Source organism: Trachymyrmex cornetzi, unplaced genomic scaffold, assembly GCF_001594075.2.
Source record: "Trachymyrmex cornetzi isolate Tcor2-1 unplaced genomic scaffold, Tcor1.1 scaffold147, whole genome shotgun sequence".
Lineage (NCBI taxonomy): Eukaryota > Metazoa > Arthropoda > Insecta > Hymenoptera > Formicidae > Trachymyrmex > Trachymyrmex cornetzi.
The window spans coordinates 3,853,611-3,871,869 of record NW_017296059.1 but is presented as its reverse complement, the minus strand read 5'-3'; the positions used below and the strand labels follow the sequence as shown (position 1 = coordinate 3,871,869).

Here is an 18,259-nt window from a genome sequence, read left to right as displayed (position 1 = left end):
GTGACAAACAATTAGAACGTGAGAGTCCGATAGATACTAGTTAATTAATTTTGTTCTTTCGTATTTCAGATGCTGTATTGCTCTCTCCATGTTTTCGATGATACAGTATTATACATACACATTTCAGATTCCAGATATATATATATTATCCTAGTTCTATTATTTAACGCGTCATGCAGATTGACAACACATGTCATACACGAGGAACAACGAATCATTATTTTTAGCAAAGCGCATGCTGAACTCTGTCTTCCCACATTCAATTATGCATGTTCATTCTCGCACAAATTATACCTCCGCTAACTATTCCTAAGCACGCTAATATTCCTGAAATAGGTATTCATGAAAGATTTCTAACATTCCCAAAAAGCGTTTCAAGAGTATTCTGAAATATTCCTAAGTATTTACGAAATGTAAAAGCAACATTCAAATATCGGTTAAAAATTCCATTTATAATATATCGTTACATATTCCGAGAATGTTCTATATATATTCCGCAAAATTTTAATGTTGCCAGAAATTTCAAGTTCAATCGTCCCTGAATCACTTTTTAAACAAAATTTTGTACTATGAAGAACACATAATAATTTTATGTGCTTTTTATCTTAGAGTTCAATTTTGGGATTAATAATTTTACACATAAAACGAAATGTCAATTGCTGTAAATTTCTGGTTTGCGCCTCGCACAGTCACTCGACAGCATATAATGTTGGTAGCTACAGCATAACCCAATGAGAAATGACAATAAAATCGAATTGACGTCGATTCGATGTTGATTACTTTATCATTTCTCACTGGGGATCTACAGGTTATAGCTACCCTCCCCTCAAAATAGTTAAAAAACTTACTTAACTTTTTTTCGATTTTAGTATAAAATCCACTGCACCATTTCCTAATTTTGCATTTACTTTAATTCTGTGTAAGAGGATTTTTGATTCCGTTCAGTCAATTCGAGATTTTTATACGACTGTAATGTCAATAATTTGGTCACTTCAGCGATTCTTGACCGTTTCAATTCTAGATTGTAGTCCGTATATTATTGTTTCGAAATATTTGGCACACTGAGTAATACGAATCGAACTTTGTATGAATATTCAGTGTTAATTGGAACAGTTAGCATTAGCTAAAAAAAAATTAAATGAGGTCCCAACTTCGCGTGGCACCACAAGTTTCAAGAAAATTAATTTTTCGCGCGTGTGATAGTATTAATAAATAAGTGTGCGTTTTATATATAAATTTCAGCGTTTAAACGTAATCTGTAATTAATAATATTTAAAGCCTTATTATTTCATAAGCTATTGCTTAAAAAAAAAATTTATTAATAACTTTTTTATTTAACTTTTTAAAAGCTTTCTTGCCAGACAGCATAAAAATATTACAAAGTAATAAAAAGATGTCTTTTTTATGTTGTCTTTTTGATCTTCTCTCTATTGGTTTAATTCTTTAAAGATATATAACTAACCAAACAGACTCTCAAAGTAACGACAGAATAATGACGTATAATATATGTACATTCGTGTTAAGTCACCGAACGGGAATGTGTATTTATCCAATTTACAGATTCAACGCAATCAAACAATTGACGAACGCTCACGATGCAAGGAAAACTCAGCTGTGCGCTTCAAAATTGAATTTAATCATTGGTGCATGTGTAATTTAGCGGATTTCCCGAATTTAATTACTAAGCAAATACGCCGTGAATAAAAGCATATTTATTTAAAAAACAACATATTTTTTTTATGTTTGTTGCTTTTCATTAAAAGATACGTTTTTTTAAATATGATTTTTACATATTTCTCTTTTCATTTTTTTTTAAATACAAACTTTATGTTACATATATTTTTATTGCATTTCTATGCAGCAAAAATATATGTGAATTTACGTGATTATTAAATCAACGGAACTATTTTTAAAACCTATCAAGTTGTAAAACTTTTATGGGTGTAAATAGAGCTATTGATAATAATCTCCAATTTTTAAAAATAAAGTGTCAATTTTACAGAGACTCCAAAACTATTGCTTGAAACAAAAATGTATGTACGCACATGACTTTTTTACTTAATTTTTTGAAAACTTTAATAAAATTGAAGAACCCAATTAAAATCGTATTCGTATATTGTCTTAATTGTTCTCTAATTATATTCACTTTGTTTCATCTCTCTATTCTGCATGGAAATTTAAATTAAATAGAAAAGAAAAACAGGAAATGAAACAGCTAGAAGAAGCAACGTTATTCTTCTTTTTCTTCTGTCCTTTATTAAAACGCATACGAATGCATTTATATTTATACATAAATGACGCAAATAGATTTCTAATAATTCTAATCACTTCCGTCACTTTGCGTGTTGCAAAAAAAAGAATCTACTCCTGCATTTCCTTCTCTCTCTCTCTTTCTCTCATAGGTTTCGACAGTACCCGATCATCACCCGTCTTCTTCCGAGCGTTTGGAAGGATAACCCAGGGTAATCCAGTGCAACTGAGAGTGGCTACGAGGAGTGAGAGGGACAGACGACAGATTGACGAATCGCGGAGCGTCTGAACGTCACTAACGTCAGTCAGTCGCTGACAGTCGGAGATTGTTTATAGGCAGTCCCGATCTGTCATACGAGAGTTTAGTGCGGTCGATCCTGAGCAGAGTTGAGCGCGACGACGCGCGTCGCAAAATGGCAGAACGAAGTCGCGCGGGTCACCTCGCGCTCCTCTACCTGGTCTGCTTGATCGCGCAAGTGGTGCGGTCGAACCCGGTGAACATCCCCTTGAACCGGGTACCGTCGCAACTCTCGGAGAAGGCGTGGAGAGCCCTGAACGATCACTCTCCGACGCATCACTTGTACGCGCATGGCCATCTAATAAACGCGCAGGAATTGGTGAGTCCGTGTACCCGCTCGACGTCGCGCGACTTCCACGGAGAGTCAGGATATTTCGGGGAAAATCGGGGGAAGTTTCGATTGCATGCCCCCTTGCAGCGCTTTTGTTTTCATTTTCGACGCAGTCGTATGAGTGTCACGAGAACCGACAATGCTGACATGAACATGAGTCGATGAGCTAATTTCTTTGTTTGATGATGACAGCAACGAGAAAGACCTTGCTTGCAAATATATATGATGCGTCTCAAGTTTGCAACATGTAGCGTTGAAAGGTGGATGATAATTTTTTCTGCTGCGCAGTTTAATTTCTTTGAATAAATAATTAAATATTTGCAGAAAGTGAAGATGATATTTCTATAAACATTTAAGGTCGTTAGATTATTGTCGATGTGATGAAAATTAAATTGTGAATTAATTGCTATTATCAATGTGATGAAAATTAAATTATAATGAGGCCAAGAATTGAGATTATATTATTATTAGTATAGACAGAGTAATAATTTCTTTTCTCTTTAAAATAATTATTTCGGAATGTCACAAAGAAGTCTGATAAAGTTCTAAAGGTAAAACGATTTTTTTTTATTTTTTAATGCAATAAAGAATGAATTATAAGCATTGCATGTGTTTGTTTCTATTTATAAATAATCTTATGGCATGAAGGATATAAGAATCTAATATCAAGGATTAAAACGTCAAATAATTGCATGATTATAATGAGTTTGATTTGTTTTCTTGGAAGGACATGTTTAATGAACGTTCTCTCTAAGAATCACGAGACGTTTTTACGATCTTAAGGAGATATTATTTGCTGGATTTCTTCGAGAACGCAATGTTTTGCGTAATACTCAACTGATGTAAATAATTGACATTATTATTTAGAAAAAAAAACAAATACATCAAAATTGCAATTTGTTTTTAATAAAGCTAAAAATTTTTAACTGTTCTGGATTCTGTCATTATTTTATTTCCTTGATAAGGGTGATGTTAAGCACAACTGCTTCTGAAAAACAGGGATAAGATAATATTTCGTTTTATTTCTCTGACCATGTGACATATATATCAATATGCGTATTGCGAATGTATTCTATTAATGCGTGTCAAGGTACATGCATTTCTATGTATATATTCGGAGGCAATGATAAACTGAGATAATAACGGTCTGGGTTATCAGGCCAAGTTGTACTCAGGCCAAGCTGTACTTAGCTAAAGAAATATGGAACTGCGCAACAGATTTTAAGTACACAATATTATGCTTTTTAGTTTCAACAGCAGAATAATTGCTGCAATAACTCAAATTATAAACGAGATTTATTATTTTAGTCAATAATGATATCAATAAGTCTGTTTAATTTTAAGATAGTGATTTGCGTTTCATTTCTCATGCAAATAACTCTATTATTATTGCAGGATGAGCCGCCTTACAAAGTATTCAAATTTACGTACGACTTGAGTCCAATATGTGGAACAGAGTCCTGTCCCAGAGAGGCCTGTACTATTGACTTGAAGCAAGACGAGTACGGCGACATAGAGACGCTGAATGATTCTATTCAGTGCATGTACTTCTATCCAGCTGATGCACAGAATGACATGTCACAGGAGCAGCAAAGTTATCAGGAGCAGGAGGACACTCAAGTCACTCAGGAGAGTCTGGCTGAACAGGTGAACAACAATCGAAGCGTGGAACTGGATCACGAGATTCAGGAGACTGGCGATGAGAACGTTAGACCGTTTATCGCTATGCGCGCTTCTGGGAACAACTATTGTCCAGGTTGTCCGTACGAGCTGAATCCGAATTTGCCAGGTCTCCTTACCTTCGGCGACCAAGTATTGAGATCGATGGACGAGCAGACCACGAGCGATTATAAGCACAAATTAATGAGCATCGTAAGAGTCACCCGCTCGGTACCGGTCTCATCCAACGTGATAGAGTATCAGCTGTTGCTGCTGATAGGCGAGTCTGAATGCCTCAAGAATGCCCTAGAACGAGAGCAGGAATGTCCATTGCGAACGACCGTTCCAACCAAGTTGTGCCTGGTCATGTTCGAGCAACGACCGTGGCAACAGTCATCCCTCAAAATTACTAAGAACAACTGTACAGATCCCGAGAACGCGTCCAGTGCCACGTACCAAACGCAGAGATCAAATTTGGAGAGCGAATCCTTTGTGACAGTCAAGTATAACGAAGGACAACCGTCCCACACTGAGATGGCCGACGTGTATGAAGGCTTGAAGGAAATTTTGGACAATTATACCCTCGCGCCTTCGACCCCCTCAAAGGAACCCGAGGAAGCTGAAGTTACAGAATCCACTATCATGAAGGTAGTGTTGAATAAGAGTCAGGACGACGAAAAGATCTCGGGTTTTACGGATAAGGCAAAAGAGTTCAAAGAATTCTTAGAGGACTTTGATCTGCCTGTCAAGGTGGAAGATGCTACACCCAATACAGGTGAAACTATGAAGGAAGTCAAGGAAGAGAAATTTCTGCGAAAGAAGGTTTCCGTGGAGGATCTGAAGCTCGAAAAGGTAAACGATAGAGGAAACGTTAATAACAAAAGGAAGCGTTCGGAGCCTGTTCCGAACTTGGTTGGTGCTCCCACAGTAACGTCCATAACTAATCCTGATGTTCAATTCTTTGCTCAAAAAGCTCTGCAGAAAATTTCCGCAGAATCAGACAGTCCGAACGAGCCGCTCATAGTAGAAATCATTAATGCGAGTGTCCAGGTGGTCGCTGGTCAACTTTATAAGATCAAAGCCAAACTGGGCGACAGTAATTGTTTAAAGGGCGTCAAGAACAACTGCAAGTTGCTGGAAGGAAGCGAAGTGAAAGAGTGTTTGATACGGGTGTGGTCGCGACCATGGCTCGATCAGGGTTCACCTGAGATAACGATCACGTGCCCTCCACCAGAAAATAGCAGAAGGAAACGGTCCCTGCGCGGCATTAATTACAGCAAAAAGATGCTGCAGATCTCCGAGGACATGAAGGCCGAGCGGTTATTTGACAACTTCATAACGACTTACAATCGGACATACTCCTCGTCGGAGGAGAGGAATTTGCGATTTAAAATATTCCGCGAGAATCTCAATTTCATAGAGATGCTGCGTAAGAACGAGCAGGGAACCGGCAGGTACGGTGTGAACATGTTCGCCGACGTGTCGCAAAAGGAATTCCGCACACGTTACCTAGGTCTACGACCCGACTTGCGATCGGAGAACGAGATACCTCTGCCTAAGGTCGAGATCCCGGATATCGATCTACTACCCACCTTCGATTGGCGACAGAAGGGTGTCGTTACTCCAGTGAAGAATCAAGGTCAATGCGGTTCGTGCTGGGCCTTCTCGGTGACGGGCAACGTCGAGGGTCAATACGCAATCAAGCACGGTCAGCTGTTGTCTTTGTCCGAACAGGAACTGGTGGACTGCGACAATCTTGATGAGGGCTGTAACGGCGGTCTACCCGATAACGCCTACAGAGCTATCGAGCAGCTGGGCGGTCTCGAACTGGAGTCAGACTATCCGTATGAGGCGGAAAATGAAAAATGCCATTTCAAGCAGAATTTGGTGAAGGTAGAATTGGCCTCCGCTGTGAACATTACATCCAACGAGACACAAATAGCACAGTGGTTGGTGCGAAACGGTCCAATCGCCATCGGCATTAATGCTAATGCCATGCAATTTTATATGGGTGGCGTCTCGCATCCCCTCAAATTCCTGTGCAATCCCAAGAATCTGGATCATGGCGTGCTAATCGTCGGATATGGCAAAAGTAGTACGTATCGCATTAAAATACTTTTCTAATCTAATATTGATCACTTTATTACTGCAAAGGTAATAATTAATTACTTATTTAGAGTACTAAGAGCATTGTGAACAATAGTGCTTTAATATTTACAATAAGTAATCAATTACTATCTTTCATTATAAAAAATTATAAATTAAATTAGTCAGTATTAGATTTCTGTAAAGGTAGTTTTAAACACGATTGAAAAATATTTGAAAAACATAGTAAAAAAAAGTAGAGCTCATATTGTATTTTCTTTTCCACAAAAATCCAGAGAAATTAATTTTAATTATCATTTTGGATAATTATGGTTTTACAACTTAATAATTTGATATTTTTATATCTATTGCTAATACGTACATATATAATAGAGAGAGTAATCAAGAATACGTATTTTACTAAAAATCAACGTTTTTTAAGAGATGCTACATTTTTTCATACATCTTTTCGAAGGTTTACAATTTAATATTAATATTATTGAGTGGGATGTATATAGATGACATATATTATATCCAATATTTTGTCAGGCTATCCGCTTTTCCACAAAGACCTACCGTATTGGATCATCAAGAACAGCTGGGGAAAATCTTGGGGCGAACAGGGATACTACAGAGTTTACCGCGGGGATGGCACTTGCGGACTTAACACAATGGCCTCGAGTGCCGTGGTTGTTTAACGCTGCTACGTTAAATAAGTTTTTCATGACAATTAACTTATAATCGTTTTAAATGAAGTTATACATTATACATACATATATATAGAGATATCCTTTTCTACTAATTAATGTCGATTTTGAAACTGTATCCATTCGCTTGTCAAAGATTTAATGAATGCGGCTTGATCACATTGCCACTCTACATTATGTATTATAGTATTCACTCAATATGATGTTCAGCTTGTGCAAATATCTGGCAAGCGGATGAATCGTCTGGAGCTAGTTAAGTATATGTTGTGCAGTTTAAGCTAAGTTCAATTTTCTGCATATCTATATATTAGAAAAGAAAAACGATGTTCAAGAGAAAATCGTTTACGACAATCCTATTCTGTTGAAAAAAAAAAAAAGATCGAAACTAAATTATATAATTCGCTAATGTTTTGCAAATCTCTTTATGAAATAATACGGATAATATATATATATATAAATATTTAAAGTGTGTTAAAATATGCTACGATGTTGAAACTTCAGCAATAGAAAGTAGTTTTAATTGCGTGTATAAAAATCAGTAAGTAAAAAATGAAAGTGTACCCCCTTTCCCCCAAGATACTTTTATATTTCACAGTTTTTAAGTTTGTTACAGATCGTCAGCATTTTCTGAAAAATTTTATAACGGATTTTTAACTTCGCTTAGGTTCTGGAAAATAGTTTTATATGCGATTTATTAACTGAAACAAAAAGCGAAAAAAAAAAATAATTTATATAAGTAAATGAAACAAAGAAATAAGTAGAAATCCGATTTTTATTAAACGCAATAAAGATTATTATGCGAAACCATGTCAATTTAATATACCTGAAATCAACACAAGTAAATATATTCGAAACGTAAATAAAGATTAAAATCCTTACAATGACGTGTTGAGAAATATATTTAAAATTTATAAAATTTTGTTTCCTTGACGTAATTATGCTAAACTACAAAATTGACATAAAAAAGAAAAGACTAAAATTATCTTTTCACTAAGTTTTAATTATAAGTTATATACTGGTGTATATTAGAAAAATTTAAATATATATCGAAATAATTGTGTAATTATGAAAAAACTATTATTTCTTCATTATATTATTATTAGTATTATTTCAAACAATCAAAAAGCATTTTTTGATATTATTAAATCTTTAATTGAATCCTATAATGATACTTACCGAATATCGAGATGTAACCGATACATTCTACTATGTCAAAATAATCTTCAATAAAAGAAACCGCAGGTTTAAAGTAATACAGAATACCTTCAACATTAATTAATGAAAGATATTTCTTAATATTCTGTGTCGGACAGAACTTGTTTGAAAAAATAGAGCTCGATGTGAACAAATTTAATAAAGAATACAGAAAATTATGATCTGTAGTGATCACGAATTTTTTCGTAAAATTAAGAAGTAATCGATTTAAATAAGTCGATGTTTTACATAAATTTGGAAGTGTGTTATATACCATAATATATCCAACATGACGCAACGTATCGTAAGATTTAACACATTTCTTAAATGTAACTTCGTTGACATTATGCAACAATCATTTCGGAATCTATAATTTATTAAGAATCGTGGATGTAATTCGAGAAATCCATCTTCACATTTAACGCTATAAAGCTGCAACGCTTTGAGTTATGTGAACACACAAAAGGTTCTGAAAGAACTATACACCACTAACAGGAATTTTATTTGTTCATTTTTTTGTGAAAATTTAATATCTTCAAATTTTTTACGGTTTGAATTCTTTATAATAATTTATATGAGATAAAAATATTGTAATAAAACAGTTATCAATCAATTATTATCTATTATTAATAATTATTTTATTACATTTTAAATTAATATATCATTAATTTAAAATGTAATCTAAAATAGCAATGTAAATAAATCAAATTCTGTTAACGGTATACAGTTTATTCATATATTAAATATCCATGCTAGATATCAGTTATTGATATATAGAGAGAAACGCTTGACGCATAAGCTTTCATATGTCAAAGGATATCAAGGTACTTAAACAATTAATTCCTTCGTCTGACTTCGAAATCGACAAAATAAAAGCTAGAGAATGTACAGTAGGACACAATTAACAGTATGATAGTCTTAGGGACAATTATGTGACCGATATTAATAATAATTATAAGATCCCCACTGGTTATAAGGTCCATAAGCCTGTGGTCCACCTTGACCATACTGCCAATTTTGATAATTAGCATAATTGGGGTCTGATGGAGGTGGATACTGCTGATAACCTTGTTGATAGCCTCCCTGACCACCATATTGTCCGCCCTGAAACTGTTGTGGTGATTGATAAGGACCGCTCGGACCGCTGCTGTATTGGTATGAAGACTGCGAACCCACGGATGGTGAAGGTGGTACATTCGACTGGTCGGTTTTCTTCTTTGGAGGCGAAGAATCGCTGTAACAAATCAGCAAAATAATTTTCTATCGAAATTTCGATATATTTCATAAACGTAAAAAATAAATGATATATTGTGTCAATTTCAAGTAAATGATACAAACTAAAATGTATGTATTAATTATATTTATATATATTAATTATATTTAATAGCAATATTTCTATTTTAATCTTTTCATATTAATGTATTTACTGAACTCGAATATTCTATTAAAATATTTTCATTATATTCAATTGGTAAAACATTTAAAACTACTTTATAAGATTAATCTCCTTAATAATAATATCTTCATTTTAAGTTTTCTATGTATACTTACGTTTTGTTGTCGTCGCTCTTCGTCTTTTTTCTCTCTTTCGCTTGCTTGATGCATTTCTGGAATTGTTCGTGAGCTTTCAATACTTGCCGGATGTCGGGACTGAAATCTTCCAGGAATTCTACTTTACGTTGTGCAAAAAGCACTCTTTGTTCAAGATCTGCATGTTCTCTTTCTATAAACATATCCATGTAGCCTACTATTTCTTGAGTATCAACTGGTGTTCGTTGCATTGCCAAATCTATTAATTGCAGATATAGCCTGGGATTGTCTTTATCTTTTTCTGTGGCCTGTATAAAAAATGCAACATATGTTGTGTTAATAAATATATATTAATATTTGAACACAAATCGTCGTAATACATAGTCAAGAGAAAATTAATTTTATATTTAAACGTACCTTCATTAACACTTTAATTGCCTTGTCGACATCATCCTTGACTTTACACAAAAATCGCGCGTATTTTACAGCAATATTATTAGCAATCGTTCTGTTCTTGCTATTGGTAATGTAATTTTCATATAAGATACATGCTTTTTCTAAGTCTCCACGACGGCGTTCCAAGTTTATTCGACGGTATGCCACTTGTAGCATATTTGGTAATACATTATCAATATTCTCTAATATGGTGGCAGCTGTCTCGAAATTATCTTGACCCTCTTCAAAGATAGCCCATTGCAAGTGCAAATTCGGTTTCTTTGGATGATGTACCATACAAGCTCTCGAATATACATCTCGGATTTTTTCTGTGTTATCTCCCTTCAGCGATTCCAAATAGCGTACAAACTATACAAATAAAAAAATAAAAATTATGTTATAAGGAATGTTCTTAATTATATGTTTGAAGTAACAAAAATCAGCATACATATAACAATATCGATTGATATCTACTTACTCGCATCCAAAATTCATCATAAAGTGCACAAGCTATAAGACACCTCTCGAATAAAATGACTATCCGATTTTGATCCTTTTGTTCAATCTCGAAATCTAGGTACTCCTTCCAGTTTTTCAACTGGCATCGTTCCAATGGTTTTACATGGAAATATGGTCTCTTTATCTGTTAATTATACATCATATAATTAGATTATAAACTAATTGTCCTAGATTGTTAACTAATTTGAATTGTGCTTCAAAGTGAAATTAATTAATGAATCCAAATCTTTTAATTTGGAATATACTTTTTTACTTACAACATAAAACATTGTAAAAGATTGACTTCTGTATTACAACGAATCCACATTTACTGCGCGATTAGGTAGAGCTACGGTGAGGGATCGAAATGAGTCAGAACTTTTTTTCCATTTATAGCAGTGAAACAACGCATTGAGAAATTAAAAGAAGTCTCATTTTGCTAATAACTAAACTATTAAAGTGTGATCATAATGAATATAATTATAATTAAATATCATGTACCCCTTCTTCGTACGTCCATCTCGCTGCAACCGCATTGACGTTTGCTTTATGCATTTTGCGCCTGCTGCTAATAATCTTCTCACGGATGGCACGAGTCTCTTCATCAGTAGGTGGTACTTCGTGAGGCGGTGGTTCCTCACCGGGTGGTGCATCATCTGCAGCGGATGTCGCAGTGGCATCATCTGATTTGAGAAGGGCCTTTACCTCAGCGCGTAAGGCAAGGAAATCGTCCACACTTAGGATACGATTTGGCAAGTTGGACGACACAAATTCTTGGAAGGCTTCGAAGTGAGAGGTGTAACCAAGAGTAGGTGTTGACAATAAACGATCGTACAGTGCTGTCACTCTGCTGAAGCGTTTTCCCTCTGATTCCCACTTTATGTAGCTCTCCCAAAGACGATCCGATCTGTTTTATGTTAAATTATGTCATTCTTTCGATATTTGCTAATTATTTGTTAAAGCACATCTTTATCAATATATTATGAAGGTTCCTTTATTTACTATGAGTACTAAAATCTGTTGTTCATGTTACACATACTAGATTTTCAATACTTGCAGTAAATATAACGAAACGCAGCCTGTATATAGCTAAAATACTACAGAAATTTATCATCTTTCTATGAGCAATAATATCACTTATTCACTACAACATAACTCAAAAAATAAAGTTTTCCAGAAAATGAGTTTCAATGTTTTGAATCATTAAAATATTATAATATTAAGTTTGTTATGCAATTTTGGTATAATAATTAATTGTAGGAGAAAATAAAAGTTTTTTTTCAAATATGTTCATTCTTATTTTCTTTATATTTCCATTCTTTTTCTGCAAGCAATTCAAATGATAATTTTTTAGTTATGTCGTTGTTGCAGCAAGTGAGCGATGTAATACAATGACATATAAGCTAATAAAAATGTGTCTACAAATATAGAGAAGAAGAGAGAGATATAAAAAAAAATCTAGAAGAAAATTTTAGATTTGTTACCTGAACTCAAGTCCACAAGCTTGTATGGCTCGTTCGTACTGCTCCCGGAGCTTCTCTTCATCTTTTTCATAGACGGTTTTACAGTGGTTGATGTAATGGAGCCAGAGATCGACGCTTAGCGAAATAGCTTTGAGACCTTGATCGAATACCTGCGGTAACGGATTCGTGGATCGTATTTAGAACAGTTTACAACTGGGTTGGACTTATCGGCGGGTAGATCTTATACCTATTTTGCTTTTAGCTTTCGTTAAGCATTACGGTCTTTTTTTAGCAACGTATACTCACATATCGTTCGCGTACTGTAAATAAAGAGATTTAATTAACACAGAGATTGCAGAGCATTGTGCATTCACCTTAAAAGTCAGGGAGTGTTCCGATCTGGGCGCCACAGTGTCTTCCGCCACTCATTCTTGCTCCCATTCTGGCACGTGCACGTGTCCTAAGTCTTTGTCTCTGACTTTGACTTAACACCCAACCCGACATATCTTACTTACATAAAGTAAGAGTAGCGCATATATCTTATGCTTAAGAGTTTTACAATACTTTCTGTAGTAAGCTATGTGTACAAATGCTTACAGTAAATATAACATAGTTTTCTTTCATCACGATAAAGGCGCTTCGGAAACAACTAGCCATCTCGCTCGACTTACGTATCGTACGATAGAGTACTTGATGTATTAGATATATCGGTAAGATAGTAAAATATGTAATATAGCATTTTTGTAGGTATCGCAGGATATTAATTAAATAAGTAACTATTTTGTAAACGAAGAAAGTCGAATAGGTGCCGCAAGACGTGCTATGCTGTTGGAAGGGAAAACCATATTTATGTGCGTGCACACTGCCCACGCGTCTTCCTAACTCGAGCTATTTTCATTAGATTGCGTTAATTATAATGATATCATATAATGAGAGATAGCCTAACGAACGTAATATACGATCGGACTCACCGTTTGAACATTTTCGGGATTGCCCTTCTTCTTCTCATAATCGGCGAACTTTCTCCAGTAACCGTAGCAATATGGATAACGCTCCAAGAATTTGGTGTAAGCTTCGCGCGCAGCCTCTGCATCGTTCTGTAGCAAAAATAACAAAAATCGAATATTATTTCTAATTCATTGAAAAGACTTCTGTATATCACTAGGGATATTATCAAATATTTCTGTAATCACTTGTCAAATACATTTTGTTTTAGTATATCTTATATTAAATAAGGAAAACAAAAGAATAGATGCTAAAGTAGCCAGAACTTTAGAGTCTATTCTTTTTGTTTCTTCTATCTCAACGAAACAATAAAGAGGTGGAAGTGTTTAAACTCATGAACAAAGTTATTAGATAAGTATAAAAAAAGGAAAGATAATAAGAAAATAAGAAATGTATGGTAGGCTGTAATGATATAGATAAGACAATAGATATGAGAAACTATGTCCTCTTTTTGGTTTTTTTATATATGCTGAAGAGAGTGAATTAGATTCCATATTATATAGATTATATATAAAAAAAAAAGAATAATTAACATAGACTGAATCTTGAGTAAAACTTTTAAATAATTGCTTTTGAATAATCTTTTACTTACTTCTTGATCCACGTATTGTAACAGATACGTCCATCCTGTAAAGTCAGATGGATCTTCATTAACGGCTTTCCAATATTTTTCTAGTTCGGGCAATGTTTTCTTTTTTGGCGATGCTGGCTTGATTTCTTGCTTATCTCCCGCTTCCGTGTCGCTTGATAAGGCAACCTTTTTTGCCGGTGCCTCGTCATTGTTCTCAGACGTCGGAGAACTGGGATCGTATTCTCCTTCCGCATTTAATTTACGTTTAGCTAAAAATATAAAAGAAAAACATGTAAGAAAGTTTCTAGACTGCGACATTTTATGGTATATTGTATACTGTTAAATCTATAGTATGTAAAATTTAACTTGACGTGAGTTGCCACTGCTCCTACTCAAACATATCGTTATTTTATACCAAAATAATGGTTATATTTGACATTATATACTGTCAAATTGACACGATATATTGTCAAATTAACACGATATACTGTCAAATTGACACGATATACTGTCAAATTGACATGATATAGTGTCAAATCTAATTATCGTTTTGGTAAAAAAATTATATATTTAGTAGGAGCAGTGGCGACTCACATTAGATTAAATTTGAAACTATAGAAAGTGTAAAAGCGCGTTCACACCTTGACAGAAAAGAAGAAAGAAGAAAAGTAGTAGCCAATCAGAACTCGCGCTGGTAGTAAACAGTACAAAAAGCCGAAATTGTCGACTATCAGTGCTAAGTTCTAATTGGCTGCTACTTTTCAACTTTCTGTCAAGATGGGAACATGAAATGTACTAAGAAATGTATTTACTTCCGCTTTCCGCTTTAGTTTTCTTTTCCAGTGTTTTTATTGACTTCGCCCCATGTTTTCTCTTCTTATCGCTGTCTGGCGGTAATTCATCTTCAGACACAGACTCAGTTTCGCCCAAGTCTGCTGCAGCAGCAACCGGCAGTTCTTCGTCAGAAACTGCTTCAGTCTCTGGTTCCTATGTATTTAAAATTATTTATATTATCAATCTACGAATTAACTATTATAGAAACTATTATATAAAACAATAATAAACGATTTATATAAAATCTATTCAGCTGAACTTCTTCCGAACATCTTTTCTCCTTTTTTCTCCAATGTGAAATTCAGCTGAAAAGAACTGATCATATGTATATAAAAAATGTGAACGGAACGCTTCTGACCTTGGCTGCGGCTTCAGTCGGTAACTCGTCCTCTGACACAGCCTCTGTATCAGGTCCGATCTTCTTTGTATCATCTTCAGTTATGTATTCTTGTATTTCTTCAGTTTCTTCGTTTTCTTCGTTTTCAACTGCAGTTATTTCTATACGCGGCAGGGAATCACTCTGTGACACTTCCATTTCGGGTTCTTCTATCTTATCCATCACTGTTTCCACTGCTTCCACAGTTTCCACAGTTTCCACTGTTTCTACTGTTTCCACATCTTCCGATATTTCTTGTTCGTCAATTTCCATAACTTGGATCCTAGTACCAGTATGTGTAGACATGTTCTCTGAATCATCTACCTCCTCTGCCTCTAGGATCTCTTGCGTCATTGTGTTGCCATCTTCATTGATAACTTTTTGAAAATCTATCAATACACGTTGTTGATTCGAGTCATCATTACTGATGTCTTGACCTTCCATCTCAACATCTTGACATTCCAACTGGACGTCTTGACCTTCCACCTCAATGTCTCCATGTTCAGCCAGCATCTCTACTTTGTCCATACTATTTTTTTCCATAATTATACCCTCTGATCTTACATTGGAATGCTCCTAAATGAAATGAGTTTTATGAACTATAGTATCGTAAAGTAATAAAAAAGTAATGTAGTTTTTAGAAACTTAAACATCAATAAAAATGAGAAAAATATTGCATAAATTACTTACTATTTCTTCAATATCTGGTTCCATTTCTTCATTTTGATCCATATTAATTTCCTGTATATTAGCGTCTTCAGAATCCTCCAATTGCAAATGCAACATAGAAGAATCTTCCTCGCTACGTTGTTCCACAATAACGTCTGTCACACGTTGAACTCCGTTCTCAGGCATACTTTCTATTGCATCCTCTTCCAACATAGATGTAGTTTCTTCCTGCAATGGCAATTAGTTGTTTATTATTTTCATTTCACATTGATTTCCACAGATAAGTTATTCAAATAGATCATATTTATATTGCAGACATAAAATATTGAAAGTTACATTATATATTATAATTGTTCAATATTTTAAGTCAAATAAATAGTATTTTACATTATTGTCGTTCTAATGAAATATATATATCGGATTAACGACTTGTCCATTCTTCTATAGCTTCAAACATTTATATCAAAAGAAAATAAACAGAAAGCCAGACTGAAATTCAGCTACTTTGCTTCAGTTTTATTGCCAGACGATGAAGATCATGTTATTCACTGATGATGTTAATCCATATCAGTGCAATTGGTTACAAAAGGTTTGACTCTTACCTCAATTTCCTCAATCTCGTGGACTTTTTTGGGAAAGCGCGTCGCCCGAGCGAGTAGCTTCTTCACAGATGGTTTCTTGGGTGGTTTCTCTACTGTTGTTTTTCGGGCCCGACCAGATCTGGTGCGTCTCACTGGAAAAAATCACAACGAAATATGTACAATGCTCCAGGTGGATGAGACGCCGTCTCATCGAAATGGCGGTTTCGTGGGTTGGGCGGCCGCGCCGGGCGGCACGTCCTTGGAGACAAACAGCTCCTTATCTCCAATGACCTGATAATCGATCATTTATCTAAAAGATTCTCTCTTTACCTGGTTCGGCCAAAGCGACCTCGGCTTCGTCACCGCTCGGTGAGGACATCGTGCTTTCGCTGCAATTTTCGGAATGTGTGAATCGCAGAACCTAACAGTTGCTCAGAGTTCAGACGGAAAATGGCGACGCTGGCGACGCAATACTTCCGAAACAGGGTTGCCAATAACAGAGAGAAACCTGAGAGAGGCTATGCCTTTTTTCTGTGTCGAAATCGCCCGTATATTAGCGCCAATACATATATTTTCGATTTAGGAACTACATAGCTACGTATTAATGATAAAATCGCGGTATCGTAAATAAATGTAGTGCGAGTCCGTACTAAATCGTAGTGCTAACTCATGTTTTAAAAAATATAATATAAATTATAATTTGTTATAATTATAGTATAAATTATGTTTCTATCTCTCTTCTTCTTCCTAAATTCTAATTAAAATAGAAAATTACAAGTTGTTTTTTTCAAATCATTATCTGTTACATATAATAAATAACAACTATCGATTCGTAAAGTTTGATAAAACGCTTACAAGTATTTAATTAGTTGTTTAATTGTTATTAATTTCTAATTTTGATTTGCATTTTTTACGACTGATTATTTATTATTTTATAAGATCAATTTTTCTTTCATACAATCTCTTCGATATAGCCGTCATTTAATCTAATTGCGATTTTTAATTTTTAGAAAGAGAGAGAAAAATATAATTTTTGTATTCAGAACGCGCGTCGTTAACATCGTAAAAGCGCGATCTGAATACATACAAGATTCTCCGGCTTCGAGTAACACATGCTCTCAAATTCCGAAAAAGACTAAAATTCTTCACGCGTAGCGTTTATATACCTTATTGAAAAGCTAACGGTGATCCAATGAGCGCTCGGATAGAGCGGCCGCAGCGAGGCCGGCGCTTATTGGCTGGCTTGAGAGTGGTGGGGTTCGAGGTTGAGCGACTCTTATAAATAACGCGTAATTCGTATTCTCGCGCTTTTGCGACTCGACCAGGGGACGGGGTCACGTTTTGTAATATTACGTTGGAATAGTTCGCACTTCGCACTTCGCACCCCTGGCTTCGAGTCAATCATGGACCTTTCCTGCAGAAGTATCCTGATCCGAATCCTGATTTCCAGAAATATCCTAATGCCTGTAGAGAATAAAACGACGGGAAACGGCTCGAAAGGATCGTTCGAATTATATATTAACAAGGTAACTAATAAATATTATCAAATTATTAATATTTTCACACGCGACACGAGCAATGTTCAAATCCGATCGCTTTTTAATTCTCGAAAAGTTTAAAATATTTTTTACGTATTAATAAAATATGTTTGTGTATATTATTAATACCGCTATGTTTTCACGGGCGTGAAATTTCTAACAATTTAATGCCACACGAAGTATAATTGACTTTGTATTTATTTCGTATATCGCGTAATGTAGATCTAGTAGTACA

General features: G+C 34.9%; 2 protein-coding genes across 2 annotated transcripts; one reads left to right on the top strand and one right to left on the bottom strand.

Moving 5' to 3' along the window:
• Nucleotides 1-2,538: 2,538 nt before the first annotated feature.
• Nucleotides 2,539-8,166, top strand: LOC108757840 (uncharacterized). The gene is made up of 3 exons (XM_018502481.1): nucleotides 2,539-2,867; nucleotides 4,275-6,633; nucleotides 7,173-8,166. The coding sequence occupies exons 1-3, from the start codon at nucleotides 2,664-2,666 to the stop codon at nucleotides 7,319-7,321; spliced, it is 2,712 nt and encodes a 903-aa protein (XP_018357983.1). The 5' UTR covers nucleotides 2,539-2,663; the 3' UTR covers nucleotides 7,322-8,166.
• A 1,065-nt stretch (nucleotides 8,167-9,231) lies between these two features.
• Nucleotides 9,232-16,964, bottom strand: Prp39 (pre-mRNA processing factor 39). Its single transcript, XM_018502454.1, has 13 exons — nucleotides 16,817-16,964; nucleotides 16,508-16,638; nucleotides 15,927-16,133; nucleotides 15,219-15,812; nucleotides 14,839-15,013; nucleotides 14,048-14,295; nucleotides 13,422-13,547; nucleotides 12,472-12,620; nucleotides 11,489-11,894; nucleotides 10,968-11,132; nucleotides 10,472-10,858; nucleotides 10,076-10,362; nucleotides 9,232-9,758 (listed from the first exon to the last, which is right to left on the bottom strand). The coding sequence occupies exons 1-13, from the start codon at nucleotides 16,863-16,865 to the stop codon at nucleotides 9,467-9,469; spliced, it is 3,216 nt and encodes a 1,071-aa protein (XP_018357956.1). The 5' UTR covers nucleotides 16,866-16,964; the 3' UTR covers nucleotides 9,232-9,466.
• Between the last annotated feature and the right edge of the window lie 1,295 nt (nucleotides 16,965-18,259).

Bases quoted from the DNA above. Each gene is read 5' to 3' on its own strand.
- LOC108757840 (XM_018502481.1), top strand. From the start codon at position 2,664: ATGGCAGAACGAAGTCGCGCGGGTCACCTCGCGCTCCTCTACCTGGTC. The intron at 2,868-4,274 runs GTGAGTCCGTGT...TTATTATTGCAG, and splicing joins TAATAAACGCGCAGGAATTG to GATGAGCCGCCTTACAAAGT. The intron at 6,634-7,172 runs GTACGTATCGCA...ATATTTTGTCAG, and splicing joins CGTCGGATATGGCAAAAGTA to GCTATCCGCTTTTCCACAAA.
- Prp39 (XM_018502454.1), bottom strand. From the start codon at position 16,865: ATGTCCTCACCGAGCGGTGACGAAGCCGAGGTCGCTTTGGCCGAACCA. The intron at 16,134-16,507 runs GTAAGAGTCAAA...TTGCCATTGCAG, and splicing joins ACGAGATTGAGGAAATTGAG to GAAGAAACTACATCTATGTT. The intron at 11,895-12,471 runs GTAACAAATCTA...AACATAAAACAG, and splicing joins GCTTGTGGACTTGAGTTCAG to ATCGGATCGTCTTTGGGAGA.